The 17,513-nt window shown below is 36.6% G+C and overlaps 1 protein-coding gene across 2 annotated transcripts in view; it reads right to left on the bottom strand.

Annotated features, from left to right (window-relative positions):
* Positions 1 to 5,105: 5,105 nt before the first annotated feature.
* CEP57L1 (centrosomal protein 57 like 1) overlaps positions 5,106 to 17,513 on the bottom strand; it is a gene marked incomplete in the record, with an annotated part of 23,982 nt that continues 11,574 nt past the window's right edge. Inside the window, 8 exon segments of one of the 2 annotated variants that reach the window (XM_072408742.1) lie at positions 5,106 to 6,045; positions 7,737 to 7,881; positions 8,098 to 8,327; positions 10,301 to 10,384; positions 10,856 to 10,948; positions 11,981 to 12,058; positions 14,196 to 14,294; positions 15,024 to 15,145. In XM_072408742.1, coding sequence (XP_072264843.1) covers positions 5,812 to 6,045; positions 7,737 to 7,881; positions 8,098 to 8,327; positions 10,301 to 10,384; positions 10,856 to 10,948; positions 11,981 to 12,058; positions 14,196 to 14,294; positions 15,024 to 15,145 — 1,085 coding nt within the window. 2 annotated transcript variants of the gene reach the window in all.

Here is a 17,513-nt window from a genome sequence, read left to right as displayed (position 1 = left end):
TACTCAGCAAGTGCCACTATGTTACATACTTTTATATTCTGTAAGATGTGCTGTAGGTTTTACTTCTGACCTTTACATTTTTAAAGCTATGTTTTACATTACATACGACTGATTTCTCACTGTATACAGTTTTATGGTTCTGTGCTGTACCTTACACCGTCTTGGCCAAGGTACTTATTTCCTCAACAGTGCTTGCTTCTATGTGGTCCCCCAACTAATTTAATAAATTATTCTTTTAGGTTGGTTTAGAAAAAGTGTTAGCTTTTTGTCCATATTCAATATGTCCATATTCTGTGTAAAGAAAGGTATGAGTAGTGAAACTGTTGAGTTTTAAAAAATCTCCTTTGTCCTGAGGTTTACAGTCACATGAAAAAGAGGGTACATCCTCTTTCAATTCCAAGGATTTGCATATCAGAACATAATAGAAAATCATTTTGTAAATACAACCTTATATGAACAAGAACACAACATGTGGCATTGTTATTATAATACATAATAACATAATCATTAGTGTTGGTGTTCAAATTCGGGTTGTCCTTATATTTGACCTGAAAATGGCTGTGCGAATTCGGATAGACCGGACCCGAAAAAAAACGAGATTCAACGGTAAAAATTCTGATAAAAAAATAAAAATTAATGTTAAATTAAATTATTGAGTGTTTGTGTTTATTTTTTTTTTTTTTTGCATTAGGGGCAGTCCCTTTTTTTTAGTCCCTAAAAATAACCCGAATTCTCCCACCATTGACTTCAATGGTGTTCGAATTCGGCATTCGGTCACCCGAACAATATCTCACTATACAAATAGCTGTCGAATCGAATAGTGAGATATTCGACCAACACTAGTCATTATTATACAAAGATATTTGGTGAAAACCAAACACAGCATATCAGCACCAACACTTCATACCAACTTTCAAGCACTGTGGTGGAGGTGTAATGATTTGGGCCTGTTTTGCAGTCAGAGGACCTGGGCTGGGCACCTTGCAGTCATTGTGTGCACCATAAACTCCTTTGTATACCAAAGTAATCTAGGGCCAAACATGAGGCCATCTGTGTGACAGCTAAAGACATATCATGCAACAGGACAATATTCCCAAACACACTAGGGTGTTACAATGGCCCAGTCAAAGTCCAAACCTCAACCCAAATAAAATGCTGTGGCAGGACCTTAAGGGAGCTGTAAATGAATGCCCACAAACTTCAATGAACTGAAGAAATGTCGTAAAGAAGAGTGAACCAAAATTCCTCCAAAACAATGTGCCTGAATTAATAAACCGCTCCAAGGCTGATACACTTTCATCAGTAAATCTGGGTGATCCAGCAAACCTGGAGTAGATTTCTTAAAAGTCATTTGCTATTTGTCAATCCTGGACCAGATCCATTCCAGGCTTGTTGGATCACCCAGCTTCACTCTCCAGCCTTGTAGAGCTTTAATAAATCAGGTCCAATGTGAGAGACTGCAATATTATAGCTGTAAAGGTGATTATATATGCTACAGAATCATATACTTAGTTTTTCACACATGGTTTCTTAATTTTTTCTTAATGTTTATTAAATAGATGATGACATGGTAGAATCTGTTGTGTGTTGTTTATCATCTAATGTTAAATTTAAGTACCTTAACATGCTATTAGGACCAGATATGAACACCATAAAGTAAAAAAGGGTATACTTTTTCTTTGACATGAGTGTATGTGTGTCTGTAAGACTTTTTGCAATGACAGGTCTAGAATGATGTCACCACTGGCATCTTCACCACCAAGTTTTCCAGATCCACCATGATCTTCTTGTGCCATTGATGATGTAACTCCTGTGTGTGCGCAGGAGTTACTCTGACCTCGGGATCTAGGTCTTTTCTGGCTCTACACTTTATGGCAAATGTGCACAATAAGCAGGGAAACTAAGTCACCTACAGACAGGAAATTCTTTTTGCATGTCTCCGCTGCCAAATCATCTACCTCCTTTTGCAGCCATGTGCACCACAGGTTGTCTTTCCTAACTTTTTAAAAGTTAGAGGTATGCTTGAAAATTCTTCATTTCAAAAATATCAAATTACCACAAATGGCTCTTATGACGATGCAGAAAAACTACTTTAACTACAATTCATTTGTGAAGGAATTTAACACAAATGATTAATCAACTACCTTTTTCAGTGGAAAAAGTTGCTGAATGGATGAGTTTACTAAATCATAGTAATGACATTTACTCAGCAGGACAAGCAGCCTTATTGTCTGTAAATAATCAAATGACATTTACTTTAAACATTCTGTTACAAAGTGGAAGTACTTTTCCCAGCTAAAATAGATTGCAATGAGCCATTAAATTAAACCCAAAGCAATCAAGTTTATTGTTTTACCTGCAGGAGATCTGTGCGACTCTACAAATCCGTATGGTGCTGTAATGGAGAACAAAAGCCGTGATCTCTATACCATCAGAGCAGTGTATGGGCAATGTAGGTGTGAATGGCAGAGCTTCCCTAGTGTCCATAGCAACTTGAGTACACACACCTCTGTGTGCAGGGACCAGCCAGGACTTGTTTCACTGACACAGGAAACCATGCAATAAACTGGCCCTAATATAGCATTCTGCACCAGTGTTTCCCACCCAGGGTTCCTCCACAGGTTACTAGGGGTTCCTCAAGCAATTTCTGAATCCCAGGCCAGTTTAACTGACACCAATCATCCTTTTGGCGATCTGTAAGGGTGGCATTATTCACAATAGCCAGCAATGTAAAAGGATTTCTCCCATTAACCATCATATTATTATGAGCTGTGAATATAATAATTATACCAGGGTTTCCTTAAGGATCGGAAAGTTATTTCATGGGGTCCCCTTTGTTAAAAAGGTAGAGAAACAATGTTCTACACCTTTTATAATGCAGATCTACTACTTACACTTAATGAGATGGCACAACTAAGAATTATGGTGGTATGAATTATCTAGGTTCGTTATCAATATATAACAGATAATGAAAACTAGCAATGGGATGCTTGTGGAGTTTAAATATTAATATGGTGGCAGATAACATGCCTAATAAAGGGGGAATTAATCAAACTGGGCTACAATACATTTTGAAAGGCTTTAATGATAAAGCTTTGTACAGGTAGACATTGATCCTTGGTGAAGGTTACAGGTAATGGATTTAGGAATAACTGATATACAGACAGGCTGTTTTACTATTGTTAAGCAGCCAGCTCTGTTCTATGGAGAAGGAGTTGACCCACTAAGAGGTCTACGATAGTCCCAGTTGGAGGTTGGTCATTTCATGATCCAGCACAGGCCACTGATATTTATATAAAAAGTCATAGAGGACACCTGTACTTACACTAGAATTTTAGATTATCTCAATCATCTAAGGCAATGAAACTTTGGAATATGTATTGACCTTGTAATCTAACTAATGTAAGGAAAAGAGTTATGTTCAAAATTTTATACACGGGCTGGATTTTACACAACCCAAACTACACAGCAATTCTACATTTTTAACTACAGTTAGGTCCATAAATATTTGGACAGAGACAACTTTTTTCTAATTGTACATACCTTAAAAAGAACAAATTTCTATATTTGTTTTGGAAAGAATGCAGAAACACATGACATTTCTGCAATGAAGTAAATACATAATTGCACATAGCTGCAGACTATTAGTTTTAATGGAAAGTACATAATGTATATATTTTCAAACTTGCATTTTGTGAGGTGACCTTTCAGGATGATTTCTTTGTATACAAATAATCTATAATAATAAAAAACACTAGATTGAAATGTACCTGAATTTATGATACCGTCCATTAAATAGTGTAAAACAATATACACATACTTTGACTTTGTCTTCCAGAAGCCCCATTCATCAGATAATCTAACTTTTCATTTCCCAATTCTCTGAACCTGCTCCCCTTCCCTTTTGTGTAATTAATTAGAGCGGGGGTAGGCAAACATTTTTAGTCAGGGGCCACAATCTGAAAAAAAACATTGCCAGAGGGGCCGGGTCATTGGTAGAGTGTGTGGGGTTATGCCATCATGACGCCCCTGAATGTGACGCCATGATGGCATAACCACGCCCACTCTCCCATTGCAGATCTGCGATAATAGAGCGGGCCGGTTGTGTGCAGCAACATAGCCCGCCCACTCTCCCATCACAAGCTCAGACCCTGTAATGGGAGAGTGGGCGGGTTGTGTGCAGGGACACAGCCCGCCCACTCTCCCATCACAGGCTCAGATCGGGGGATGGGTTCCGCGGCTCTGGCCGGTGCACCCCCCGGCAGGGTCCTTTCCCTGCTCGGGGTGCCAGAAGGTCCCACTCACTACAGGCTGCCTGCAAAAAACTATACGTGGAACATACTAGAGATACTGGTTTGGACAGTTGCCACCAGCTTTTTTCCCGCATACCTCCTCACACAACACTTAGGACGATTCTTCCTTATACTCAGAAGCACCTTTCAATGAATCCATAAGAACTGCTTTGGAATACCGTTCCCTATTTTTGATCGTATTCCTTACACTGCTTACAGGATCCAACACATATCTTCTGAGGTTGAAGATATATAAAAAAATAAAACCGCAGCCAGTGTACATATTTAAATTGTAGATACCTCCATCTCCTAGAACTGGATTAATTAATAATTATCACATCATTAGGATAGCCATCCAAAAACTCCAGTCAAATCATTTCCCCCTTTTTGTGACATTTTCTGGGTTGAATGTACTCTTCCACCTTGGAGGTCAATGAGGTTGTGAGGTCAATATACCATCCCCTAAGGAAGCCCATTTAGGGCAAAAAGCGTCGGAAGAGACCATAAGTACAGTACTGACCCACATCTTGGACTCTTTAGTGAGAGTATTTTATAAAGTCATGGTTAAACATTGCCATGGCCTCTTTTACCAATTATGTTTCAGTAATTGAAATAAAAGGTTTGATGTCATGCTAGACTTTTTTTCTGCCATAAAGAGCAGCTATCTTTCCACTTTTTCTCTTATGTACTATTGTCTCGGCAACCACTCTAGTGGTATTTTCTAACCTTATCACTGCGGGATTAGCTTCCTCTCCTTCTGGAATATACTATACCTATCTCCATGTTAAAAAAAAAAAAAAAAACACTTTACCATCAATATCAAATTATGTTTAATATAAGGCTGATACAACACTGGTGATTTTTTTTTCAGTATTGATTTGTAGCAGCTACAGAACTGCTAATTTACTATAGTCAAGAAAAAGTCTGTTGCTAAAATTTCAAGAAATTGTAGCTTTGTTGCTGAGCAATTGACGACTTAATTGCAGGTAGGAATAGAATCAGCAAGTTTACCAGGCTACCAATGCAGCTGTTTCTGGATTCACTGTAGTCAGTTACATCAGTAACGTCATAGCTGGCTATAAACGGACGGAGGAAATAGATGGAGAGCAGTAAACACCAATACCTTACGTCAGTCTTTCACTTTTTCATTTACAAATTACATGGATATTGTCATTTTATCTAAATTACACATTGTGATTTGAGGCATGATAGTGTTGTACAAAGTTGCATTATGGACTCAAAAAAGCAGACAGCATTTGTACATGTAAACTGACCATATATTAATTAAATGCAGCAGTGGTACAAACATGAAAATGAATAAATTATATAAAATATAAAACATGTTAAGTACACATATGTACGTCATTCTGTATACAAACACACAAAATTAGAAAATCTTTATTTAAAATTTGAACATTAAATAGGCACTGGAAGTCACTGTACACAGACAGGATTGAGTGGGTAGGCCATAGGAATACACACACACAGCAAAAGTAATATATACATAGAAAAAAAAAAATCACTTTTCCCACATGATATCATCCTTCTTTAAATTTGTCTGTATCTTCTGTACATTTTTCAACAGCTGCAGGGCAGCCTTGCTATTCGGAGTTGGAGTGCTTCTTGCTGCAGCCTCTTGTTTTTTTCTTGGGGTGACAGGACTGTCTTTTTTACCAGACTGCCCTGTGACAGCTGACCTGGCATTAGAGGACAGTTTCTTCATAGACCGAGCTGCTTTCTTAAGTCTCAGAACCTGAAAAAATGTACATTTCCATAAGTTTCAACTGTACATTTAAATACATTTAGAATGTTGTTCACAAAACAGAAACAGTGATGTGATCTGAAACTATTACCCACTAATTCCTTGAATGAATAGAATTACATTATAATACAGAGCATATGGACTCTGCTACCACTATTTTGGCCTGACATGGGACAAAGAGGGACAAGAGTTCAGCTTTATAACGTGTTTACCTTAAGACTTGGCTTTGTTGTATACAGGTGAAAAGTGAAATCCCACTACAATCCTTTGGTCTGATGTGTTTGACTAATATTATTAATATTATTATTAATATTATTAATAATAATAATAAACAGAATTTAAAAAGCTCCAACATATTACGCAGTGCTGTACAATAAATAGGGGTTGCAAATAAGCCAAGAGCTTACAAACTAGTAGGTGGGGGAATTTACACACAATAGGATGGGAGATATGTAGTGGTGGGAAGTAGTGATGGTTTCAAAAGACAGAAGGAGATGGGTAGGCACGTTTGAAAAAATGGGTTTTGAGTACTCATTTAGATGAGCAGAAAGTAGGAGCAAGCTGAATAGGACCAGGAAGACCATTCCAGAGAGCCAGGGCAGCTCTAGAGAAGTCTTGTATCCGTGCATGTGATGAGGTTATGAGCGAGGAAGTCATTAGTAGGTCATTGGAGGAGTGAAGAAAGCAGCTGGGGGAGTATTTTTTTACCAGGTCAGAAAGGTAAATGGAGGGATTTGAAGGCAAAGCACAGGCGCTTGAATTTGATTCTAAGGTGAAATGGAAGCCAATTAGGTGAACTACAAAGAGATGCAGCAGAAGAGGAGCGGAGGGAAGGATGGATGAGTCTGGCTGCAGCATGTATAATAGATTGTAGAGGAGAGAGTCGGGTTAGTGGAATACCGGCGTGAAGGATGTTACAGTAGTCCAGATGAGAGATGATAAGAGCGTGTACAAGGAGTTTGGTGGTCTCAAGAGGACAGGTTGGGGGGAAGTTTGGAGATGTTGCGTAGATGTACTATGGGGGCCTAACCATGTACTTGATATAGAATTGAATCAATTTTAAATAATGGAAGGTGAATAGAATGCGCTATATCTCAGTTAAAATACATGGCGGACAGAGTAGGCAGGAGGAAACTTGGAGCTGCATGCTCATTTGGTTGGTACTCAACTTTATGATGAAAAACTGTAAATACTAAAAATCCGAAGCCTCCTGGTATACACAAATTACATAACCCAAGGGGCTGCGGACTGCTCCTTCTGAGCATGCCTAACTAATGCACAATCTGTGTAGAGGTTGCTCCCTGAAAACATTACAACAGCCTTACTGAACACAGCTTCTAGCAGCATTTTATTATTAGCCAACTGGACTTTCTGAGGTTAGTTTATTACAAAACAAAAGAGCATTAGTGCTCTAATGCATATTAACCAGCTTGCACTGACCAACTGGATTGCACTGTTGTTATCTAAATGGTCCCCTTGTTAGCAGTTTAAAAAAAAAAACTTACATATATGTATATTATAAAGAAGGTTCAAAATCTCCACTTATTGATTTAATAATATAGTATATATGTAATCATGTTGTATATTACCATGTTACATTATTATAGTATACAATGCAATGTGCTCTAGACATACAGTCTGCATTAAAGTGTATGGCTGAAAATGGTCATTAAATTGCTTACATTTTGCTGATGCCTCTTCAGCTTCAGAATTTGATCACTTTTAGTTTCCATCTGTTTCACAAGGCACTCTAACTCCCGTTCTAAATCTTCACGCATATCAGTGTCTTTTGTCTCATTTATTTGCTTCAAAAGCTCATCATGTTCACTTATAGATACAAAAAAAAAAAAAAAATCAATAAAAAACAGGCCAATTACATTTGTTGCATTCATTTTTACATATAGATAATATTACAGATATTTGCATAAACAAACTGTTCTTGATTACACAGACAATTCTTTGATATTAAAAAATGTTTTTTCATTGTATTCATAGTTAAAAAAGTTATTACGTTTTATCAGAAACAGCGCCTTCCATACTTACAAATTCATGTCCTCCAGCTCGCCCTGCAGAGCAAGTAGTAGATCAGTCAGGCTATCACCTGTAGAAGGTGCTGCACAGGTTGAAGTCCTTCTTGTTCCTGCAAGCCTAACTGGTGTGTGGCCTGCAGATTTTGAGCGTGTCTGCGTAGTATGTGAGCTCTGGCTTTGATGCTTAATCATGTGCAAAACACTCTGCACATTTGCACTCAGAGAATGACTGGTACTGGTAGACTTTAAAAATAAAGATAAAAAAGCCATATCATGTTACATAAGGTTATATTCATACCACATTGAATAGTAACTACACACCATTATCATACATGTGCATAATTAGCTTCACAGGTCTTTCAATGTTTTACTAAGGACTACACCTAGTATGTGATTACTAAAAACTGTTCTGTGATTGGGACACCAAGTAAAGCAAACTGGAGACAAGGTTAGTAAAATCTGGTGTAAGCATCTGACCACATTGAAGGCATACAGTGAGTTACTGTGCAGCTGTCCTGTGCATTAAACATGCATTAGTAGCGTTAGGGCTCGGTAGACGCTTGCAAGCAGGGCTAGCTAGGGGTTAATGCACACAGACAACTGCATAGTAACGCACCAAATGCCTTGTGTGTGGGCAGACACAAACGCCTTATTTATTTTGATGTTATGGTAAACCTGTCCTCCACTGAAATATTAAAAGAAACCTGCTGCATCACAGCACAGTGCACTGTAAACATTTCTTCATGCTGGCAAGAATATACCTAAGACTTTCAAGCCACCTCAGTGAAGCAGAAAACAATAATTCAAATGCTAAAATACTGCATTACCCTGACACCTATGTACATGAAACCTAAAGGGGGTTTACCACAATATTTTCTTTCAGTCAAACTTACCATCAATTATATAATGTGAGAGCCCACCTATGGTATCCATTTAGATTACATTTAACAGACCCGACATAGCAAATTCAAAGACAGCAAAAAAAACACATCACTTATTTTTTGTGATTTAAAAATATAACTTTTTTTGTTTCAAAAGCAGTTATTTTCATCCAAAGAATAATATCTTACAAATGTATGTATTTCTTAAGTATTTTTGGAATCATGCTTCACTGCATACAGTTTTTCTACATTTAGGTGAATGTGGTACAAAGTTTTTTTACCTGAAGATCCCGCTAGTAACTGTACTTTTGTAGCAAACTCAGAACACTAAGCCATTTCTAAGCCTTACAATTAATAGCACCATTTTGTGCACACTCCTTCAGTAGGCTGTTGGACTTATCAATTCTCTGGTCTATCCAGTAGGCAGCACAAAAGCCAACTGATGTGGTTCATACAGCAGGCTGAAAACACTGCTGCTAATTTTGAGCCAGTAGCTTAGCACAGTTAACAACAGTAAGCACAGTTGATTGCAGGATCTCCAAGTAAGAACATAGTATGCAATGCTGAACTCCAGGGACTGTTACATAATATTTTTGCAGTTCTATTACCCAACCACAATATAACTAAGCATTTTTTTCACATCAATTAACTTTAAACCTTCATTTTAATGTCCCACATTAACATCAGCAATATCATCAGAAGATTGTCACTATGACTTTTTGGAACATCAACAGTAGTGTAATTATAGATAGTATGGTTGGCAGAATTGTGAACAAGATTTCACACAGCATATGAAAACAGGTTTGAATGTACACAGCAGTCAGGTAAAACATGCCCTTTCAATCAACTGATACTAGACAAGCAGGAGGAACAGACCAGAAACCTTCAGAAGTCCGGAACCTTCCTTATATCATGACATTATGCTATTTTCATCATTTTTATTTAGCGATCAGTGATAATGCTGTAAGAAACAGCACAGCAGACACTGTGAAACTTCAATGTAAATTAGAACATTCAGAGAGAATTACTGTAACTGCTCAACTGAAGTAAAAACAGACTCCATGTTACTCAAAGTAGGGAAATACTATTTAAAAGATATTTTCAGTATTCTAATGTTTAGCTTCAAGAATACTGTATTTAGCAAGAAATAAAGCCAAAAAATACAGCTCGATGTGTTCATCCATTTCCTACAGAATACAACTACAGTGGTTTTTGCATTTACAAAACTACTGACTCTGATTACCATTTAAATTATCACATTTCCCTTCAATCAGTTCAGTATGTGTTACTTTGACAATGAGAACTTAGTAATAGAGGGAACACATATTTACTCACCTTACCAGCTACAAATGGGAGATCACCTGCCTTTAATGATGTTCTCAGATCAGGAGTAGGCTTACTTACTGCAGGTTTTTTCTGCTTAAAATAATATTATATACATAAGATAATCCACTAAAAAGAACATTTTAACACTTGTGCAGCAAGTATATAATCCCCTATTTAATGTACAGCGCTGCGTATTATGTTGGTGCTATATAAATCCTGTTTATTATTAATAATAATAAAAATAATAATAATAATAATAATAATAATAAAATCCAGCCCAGCACATGTTAAAGCTTACTTTTCCTACTACAGAAACATCAGTGTTAAAAAGAATGTTACATCTATCTTTATTCAGGAGTTCCGAGTTTCCGAAAATTTCAGAAACAAGAACAATATAAAAAAACAGCAATTAGTTTGGATACACCAATGCAAATAATTTACAAAAAAAAAACCCCACTTAAATGCCATTTCGTATATAAAAGTAATAATAGGTTTATTCTTCTTTTAAAACTCTTAAATGATGCAATCAGAATTACTTCTTCATCGTTTCTGCATTATAATTACCTGTAATTGCTTCTTTTTCTTTAGTTTCTGCTGGGACACATTTTGAGCAGCCGCAGACAGAAATATTCTATTCACTTCAAATCCACTTTCAAGCTATAAAACAATAAGGGAACACTAGAGCATTTATACAACAGTACTGCTTTTTGGTATATTATACAATTGACAAAGAACTGCCGAGGCCACGTGATAAAAACAGCATATTCACATTATCAACTTTGACATTTCATTGATTGTTTAGAATGAACATGTACTAAAACTAACTACAGACTGTATAGGGTGGCTGGATGTGCTCACACAATCTAATGGCCCTGAGGAATCTTTACCAGTTAGCACTTTCTTAAGGTCCAGTGAGAATATGCAGGGAAGACATGCTGCAAAGGATCATTCCAATGGTTTATAAAGGGGACACAGCGAATAGCTAGGATTCTTTACCAGTCAAGTCACCATTCTTTCTGATGAACCTTGACTGGCATTGTCTACAGAAAGTTAATTGCCAATAGATAGCTTGTGCGAATTATCAAACAGTTTATATGATTTCCGATGACACTATAAGCTATATGTCACTCTATTTTGGACACTACAGAACTCCTAGCATATTCAATTTCTGATATTTGTGATAAAATGTGCTTGACACACCTGAGGATAAACACTTTGTGATGCAGACAAATTCCAACATGCTTAAGTACTGTATAAGTACCATCAAAGAGGATTATAAAACTATATACAGTGGGTATAAAAAGTGTACACATTCCTGGTTAAATGCCAGGTTTTTGTGATGTAAAAAATGAGACCACAATACTTTATTTCAAAATTTTCCCACCTTTAATGTGACCTATATCCTGTACAACTGAATTAAAAACAAATCTAAAAAGTATGAAAAACTTATCATCTGGTTGATAAGTGTGCACACCCCCAAACTAAAGCATGTAAAAATATCTTAATGTTGCTTTGCTTCCCTTTAAATGACCAAGAGGGCACTTCTTATACCTGTACATAACTAATTCCTATATAATCCTCTACCTCTAATGCTCTCCCTAGAAGACAAATTCAAAAAAAGGAAAAAACACTTGAAAGTTGAAAGCACTGCAGCATTACAGAAGAGATTAACAGCACGAACCATGTTACCTGGACTGCTTGATTCTCCATTAATTTACGCTGCTGTTCCTCTGCATATAATTTCTCCTCTAACTGACGAATCTTGTTCTAAAACAAATAAAATAAATATCTGCATTACACACTATGAACCTGTTTTTTTCACATATTGTGCTGTCAAATGAAGCATTAAACATATTCAGTCTGAAGGTTACATGGCTTTAAACAGAATTCTGCTAGCATTGCTAACAAATGAGGTGACATCTCACTCCCTTTTGTAGTTGTTAAAACTCCTGCTGGAATGTTACTGTATACAAAATGCTATGTCTGCTTTGATGATTGTTTATGAATTCAAACAGAGAACATGCATTTTACCCAAAATAACAATCTGCCTCCAATGCTGAAAAAGCTAACTGCATTATAAATGGATTCATGTTGACTTGTTTTATTATTAGCTGGTGATCTTCTGCACAGAACACACACTGAATGAGGAGAAAAGTAGGGAGCATCATATGGAAGCATCTACCGTGAACTGCAATTTACAGCACTGATTTTGTCCATGTGAATATGCTTAAAAAAGAAAAAAAAAAAAGAGGGATGACTTCATTGTTCCTGTCCAAAGAGCAAGCTTTATTGTTAAAATCCAATGTAGAAAAAAAAGAGAGACCACTGACCCAATTATGCTGTATTGTTGGGAATGGATTTTCAAACTATTGAGAAACTTTCCAAATATACATTTCAACTGTATGTTGAGCTTTTTGCTTGCAATTCAAAAACACCAGAGTGAAAAGTTTGGCATGGATGTATTTATTAAATTAGGAACACTACCTAGCATATATTCACCTTAAATACCACCCACCCATAATGAGAAAAGACTGCAATTGCAGTTTTCTCCATGTTAAAGCAATGGTTTTGTAACCATTATTCCTTATTTAATTTTGATTCCTTACCTTCAAGTTTAATTACTGACCCTAACAATTTTAGGAATACTGAATTCAGTAATTTTTACTAACTTTTTTGTTGTGTGCTTGTGCTAAGACTCTTAACACAAAAATTACAAAGTTTAACACAACCAGGAAACTTGCATTTTCACCAAAAAGGTCAACAATGGCACCCTCAATGGGAGGGTGTTATGGCTCTTATGGGAGATGTACTTTACAAACAACTATGTCTTTGCCAGAAAACATAATGGACCTGATTTTTTAAAGCTCTCCATGACTGGAGACGATACACTTTCATCAGTGAAGCTGGGTAATCCAGCAAACCTGGATTGGATCAGGTCCAGGACTGAAAACGTTTGCTAACAAATAGCAAATGATTTTTACGAAATCTGTTCCAGATATGCTAGATCTTCCGGCTTTACCAAACAAGACAAATCTCCAGTCTTGGAGAGCTTTAATAAATCAGGCCCAATGTGTGAGGCTTCGCAAATTTGACATTTTTTGTGGAAGTTCTTTTCTTTATGTATAACTACGGGACCAGAATTGACAAGTGACAGTTGTGCATAAATTTTAAATCATATTCTGCACCTTGACTTGGTATATATATCTATCTATAGCTGTTTGTAAGTGATGCACTGCTCCCGGTTGGCCAAATATTACACTATGTATATATATCTATCTATAGCTGTTTGTAAGTGATGCACTGCTCCCGGTTGGCCAAATATTACACTATGTATATATATCTATCTATAGCCAAACTGAAGATCTGAAAAGGTTGAATTAAATGCACTAGGCTCTAAACATTAAAGACACTATACAATAAACTCTTGCTCAAAAAAGGGTAATTTAGAAACCATATTAGAGCTTCATTAAGGGCAAAACCTTTTCATTCTGCATGCTGTGCCCAATGTGATGGCAATGGTATGTACCATTGCCGTGTCCAGATTGATAGGAATTGTAGGAGTTGTGTTCACTATACTGAACATTGTGTGAGCTGTACCTAGCATGCATGGTACTGTGCGTTGTGCCCATTATGCTTGATAAGTTATATGTTGTGTCTTCTCTGTTCTCCCTTCACAACCTACAATCCATCCAGATTCAGTGGACACAGAAAAATACATCATCTAAAATTGTAAACAAAATCAGGAATTGTCAGCCAATTTAGGCTTACAGAAAACATGTTTTACGCTGTCTGCAGTGCCCTTGAATGGGATGATAAAAAAAAAAAAAAAACACCGCACAAGCAAAATGTCTCCTCATAACACCATCTCTAATAAACTAAATAGACCAGCAAATATATACATCACCTCTGCAGCTTGCTGAGTGGCTGTGAGTCGAAGACACTCGTTTTCTAAGAACTCAAGCTTTTCCAATTTATCTTGTATATTTCCTTTTTGGAGAAATGTCTGGAGACAATGGAGAAAACAATGCGTTAAACAATACACATAATAGCAAAATAATGGCGGTCTAAGCATTTGAGCACATGGGTAGCTGGCAAACAATGTAGGGACCCTGCAACTGTCTGCCTTAAGCCTAGCTCAGTCTAGCAGCAAGTGTTTACCTGTACATGTTGTAAACGAGGACAGGATAGACGTTTGCTTCTAGGGCTAGCTATGGTTAAGGCATTTGATCACAGAGCTGATGAACTGCCTGCCAGCCACTCATTTACCCATATCCCTGGCTATTATCGTCAAAGCAGTTCAATCAATGCTGACTTTGATTGGTGCATTGATGCAATGTGGTGCCATAGTCCACTTTTTCTTTTAATGAGATGATGGTACCACAAAAAAAAAACAATAGTAATACCACTTGATTCGCTACCAAAGTCCAGGGAAAAAAGAAAATAGTACATCTAGAGTTAATGTGGTAATTACCAAGTGCAAGACCAAGTCCAATTATCAAGTTCAAGAAACATGGATGTCTTACAAGTCAAGAGGTTGATAGCTGCATAGCAATTGTAGGGGTGTTTAGTGGCAGATGGAGGCTTTGAGAGCACTGAAAATATAATGACAAGCAGCCTATGGCAAATTCTGATATCCAAATAAAGTGAATATAAATATACAACTCAAAGAAACGGCCAGTAAAAATTTAGGTTTAATTAGGGCTAGCATATGGAAAAAAGCAAAAACAAGTACCTGCTGCTCAAGCACTGTATTCTTTTCCATTTCAGCACTCTGAACCATTTTTCTCATGTAATCCAGCTGCTTCTCAAGAAGTGAACAATGCTGCTCTGCCGAATTCAGCTGAATAATTACATCTAAAGCATTCAAAAGAAAGATGACAAATAACTAAACAGCAAGGACCCAGACTCAGAAAACATACACTTACTAAAAGTACAGAACAGGACCAAGGACTAAAAACGGTAACATGAATAACATTCTAATTTGTGAGTTAAGGACTTATCAAAATTCGAAAGCATTACCAATCAATATATTAAAGATTTACTTTCTTTTTCTTGGAATCTGTACTTTTTCTAGACTCTGTCTACTAGTAATTAATGAAGATATTTTAGTTAGCAATGAAATTGGTATATCAAACAGGTGCCACTGTGCAAAAGACAAAAAGATAAGTTTTCAAATGCATTTATCATACATTAATAAAATGATTAAGGTGGTCATTTACAGATACAAATTTAAAAACATAATACATAAAACTGTGGATCGTTTCAAAATATAAACTACACTTTTTCTACTCAAAAGCCCTTTCTCTCCCTCCCTGCTCTGCTAACCTAATCTAATACAGAACCCACCTACCTTTGCACTTGGTCTAAGGCAATATTAACATCTTTGTTGTAAAACCCTCCTTTATTACTGGACATGTGCATGAAGCAACTCCCCTCAGACTTTAACAGTTCCATTTTATGAATTTATATCTATTTAGGACTATGGGGAGTTCTTACACAAATGCAGTCGGGGCAGGAGAACATTTTCACACCACAAGAGGCTGTGACAGAGAGAGGTTAGTAGGCACTGGGGTGATGGAGTCCCAGGTTACAGTAGCTTAAAAGAGTTTTGCATTTAACGTTTAGTTGTGGGGGTTAGGTGTTTCTTTAAGTTCCCTTCTCATTCTCTAAATTCAGGCCATGTACTATAATAGATAATAACATTTTTTTTAATGATCATTTTTGTTGAGAAGTTTTTAAATTATAATTCAAAATACACATAGGCATAAATACAAATAGAAAAACAAACAAAATCCTCAATACGAGAAGAAAAAAATATCAAAAGCATACATACAAACTAGAGGAAAAACAGAACAAACATAAAATGGTGTTTCAATAAAAGATATCAATTTTATACAATCTGAACCGTTCCAATATCCATATTACATTTTATTGGTACACTTAAGATGAGCAATTCAAGATGACCATTAAGCATAAAACTTGACCGCTTTCTCGGCATTATAGACAAACATTTTTTCATATTGCACTTGCATATTAAACTTGTCCATAATCTCTGAAACACTTGTTACTTCCATGTGGCACAGGAACAGAGAGTAACAATAGGCCTTTATTCCACTGGGTATATTTCAATACCCAAATTTAGCAGAGCTAGAGATGGAGTTGGTTTGGTTACAATTCCAGTCAGCTCTGCTAGATACTACTACTTTTTTTACTAATACTTTTATAACTCCAAAATATATAACTCAAAGAGCCAATATGGCCACACTAATGCCAATATTGTTGTGATACAACTAGGTTGTACTTCGCCACAATATATGGCGTTTTATACCAGCATAGTAGGAGTTTAAGGTAAGACTTCCAGTGTGAAGCACATTTGGTATATTTGAAAGCCGAGCGTTTAGCTTGCATCCATTGTTCTGTAAATGTTGCCCCTAATTCAGTTTCCCCATTTCAATATATGAACAGTTTTAACAAACCAATTTCTCTTGTAGTGTCCGATATATTATTGGAATGTCCCAGCTAAGTTGCCCCGGTGAAAAACCCTGCTAATTATCGATGAATAAAAAGATTGATTGAGGGGTGCTTGTTATAATGTTAGATACATCCGTACAAATTAAAAACATCAGTAGGGGGTAGCCCTAGATAATTTAGCTTTTGTGGTAATGGCAATTTGGCTGGACGTATAGGTCCGCTAATGTCAAAATGTCTTGCAGTTTCCGATGTTCAATTTTAAGCTCAGGAATGAGCGGAGTATATGCATCAATTGGTATTGGAAATGAAAACAACTCACATTCTGTCTGGACTGAGGAAATTACCTTTTTCCACACATAGTATGCCGCCTGTATTGTAGGGTAGTATGGCAGTGCCAGGGTAGAATCCAGGGACTTGGCTATAAACACTAATTTTTTCCTAGGGCACGGGGAATGTTCAATGTCTTTCCAAAGTTTATCCTAGCAAGGTCTGAATAAAAATTGTAGGGCATTTATGTTTAAACATAATTGGAACTCCAAATCTAGCCTTACTATTTCCCCAAATGTAATCTCTCATTATTCTCTGCAGCGAACAAAAATAGCTACTAGGAAGGTGAATAGGCAATGTTATAAAATAACATTTTTGGCAGTTGTACCATTTTAAAGGACACTACCCTTCCCACCAATGATTAATCTTGGCATAACATTGTAAGAAGCTCAGTTTTTAAAGATGATAGCATTTTTGAACAAAC

This window comes from Pyxicephalus adspersus, chromosome 4 (genome assembly GCF_032062135.1).
Source record: "Pyxicephalus adspersus chromosome 4, UCB_Pads_2.0, whole genome shotgun sequence".
NCBI lineage: Eukaryota > Metazoa > Chordata > Amphibia > Anura > Pyxicephalidae > Pyxicephalus > Pyxicephalus adspersus.
The sequence above is the reverse complement of the archived record's forward strand: the minus strand, read 5'-3'. Positions and strand labels throughout refer to the sequence as shown.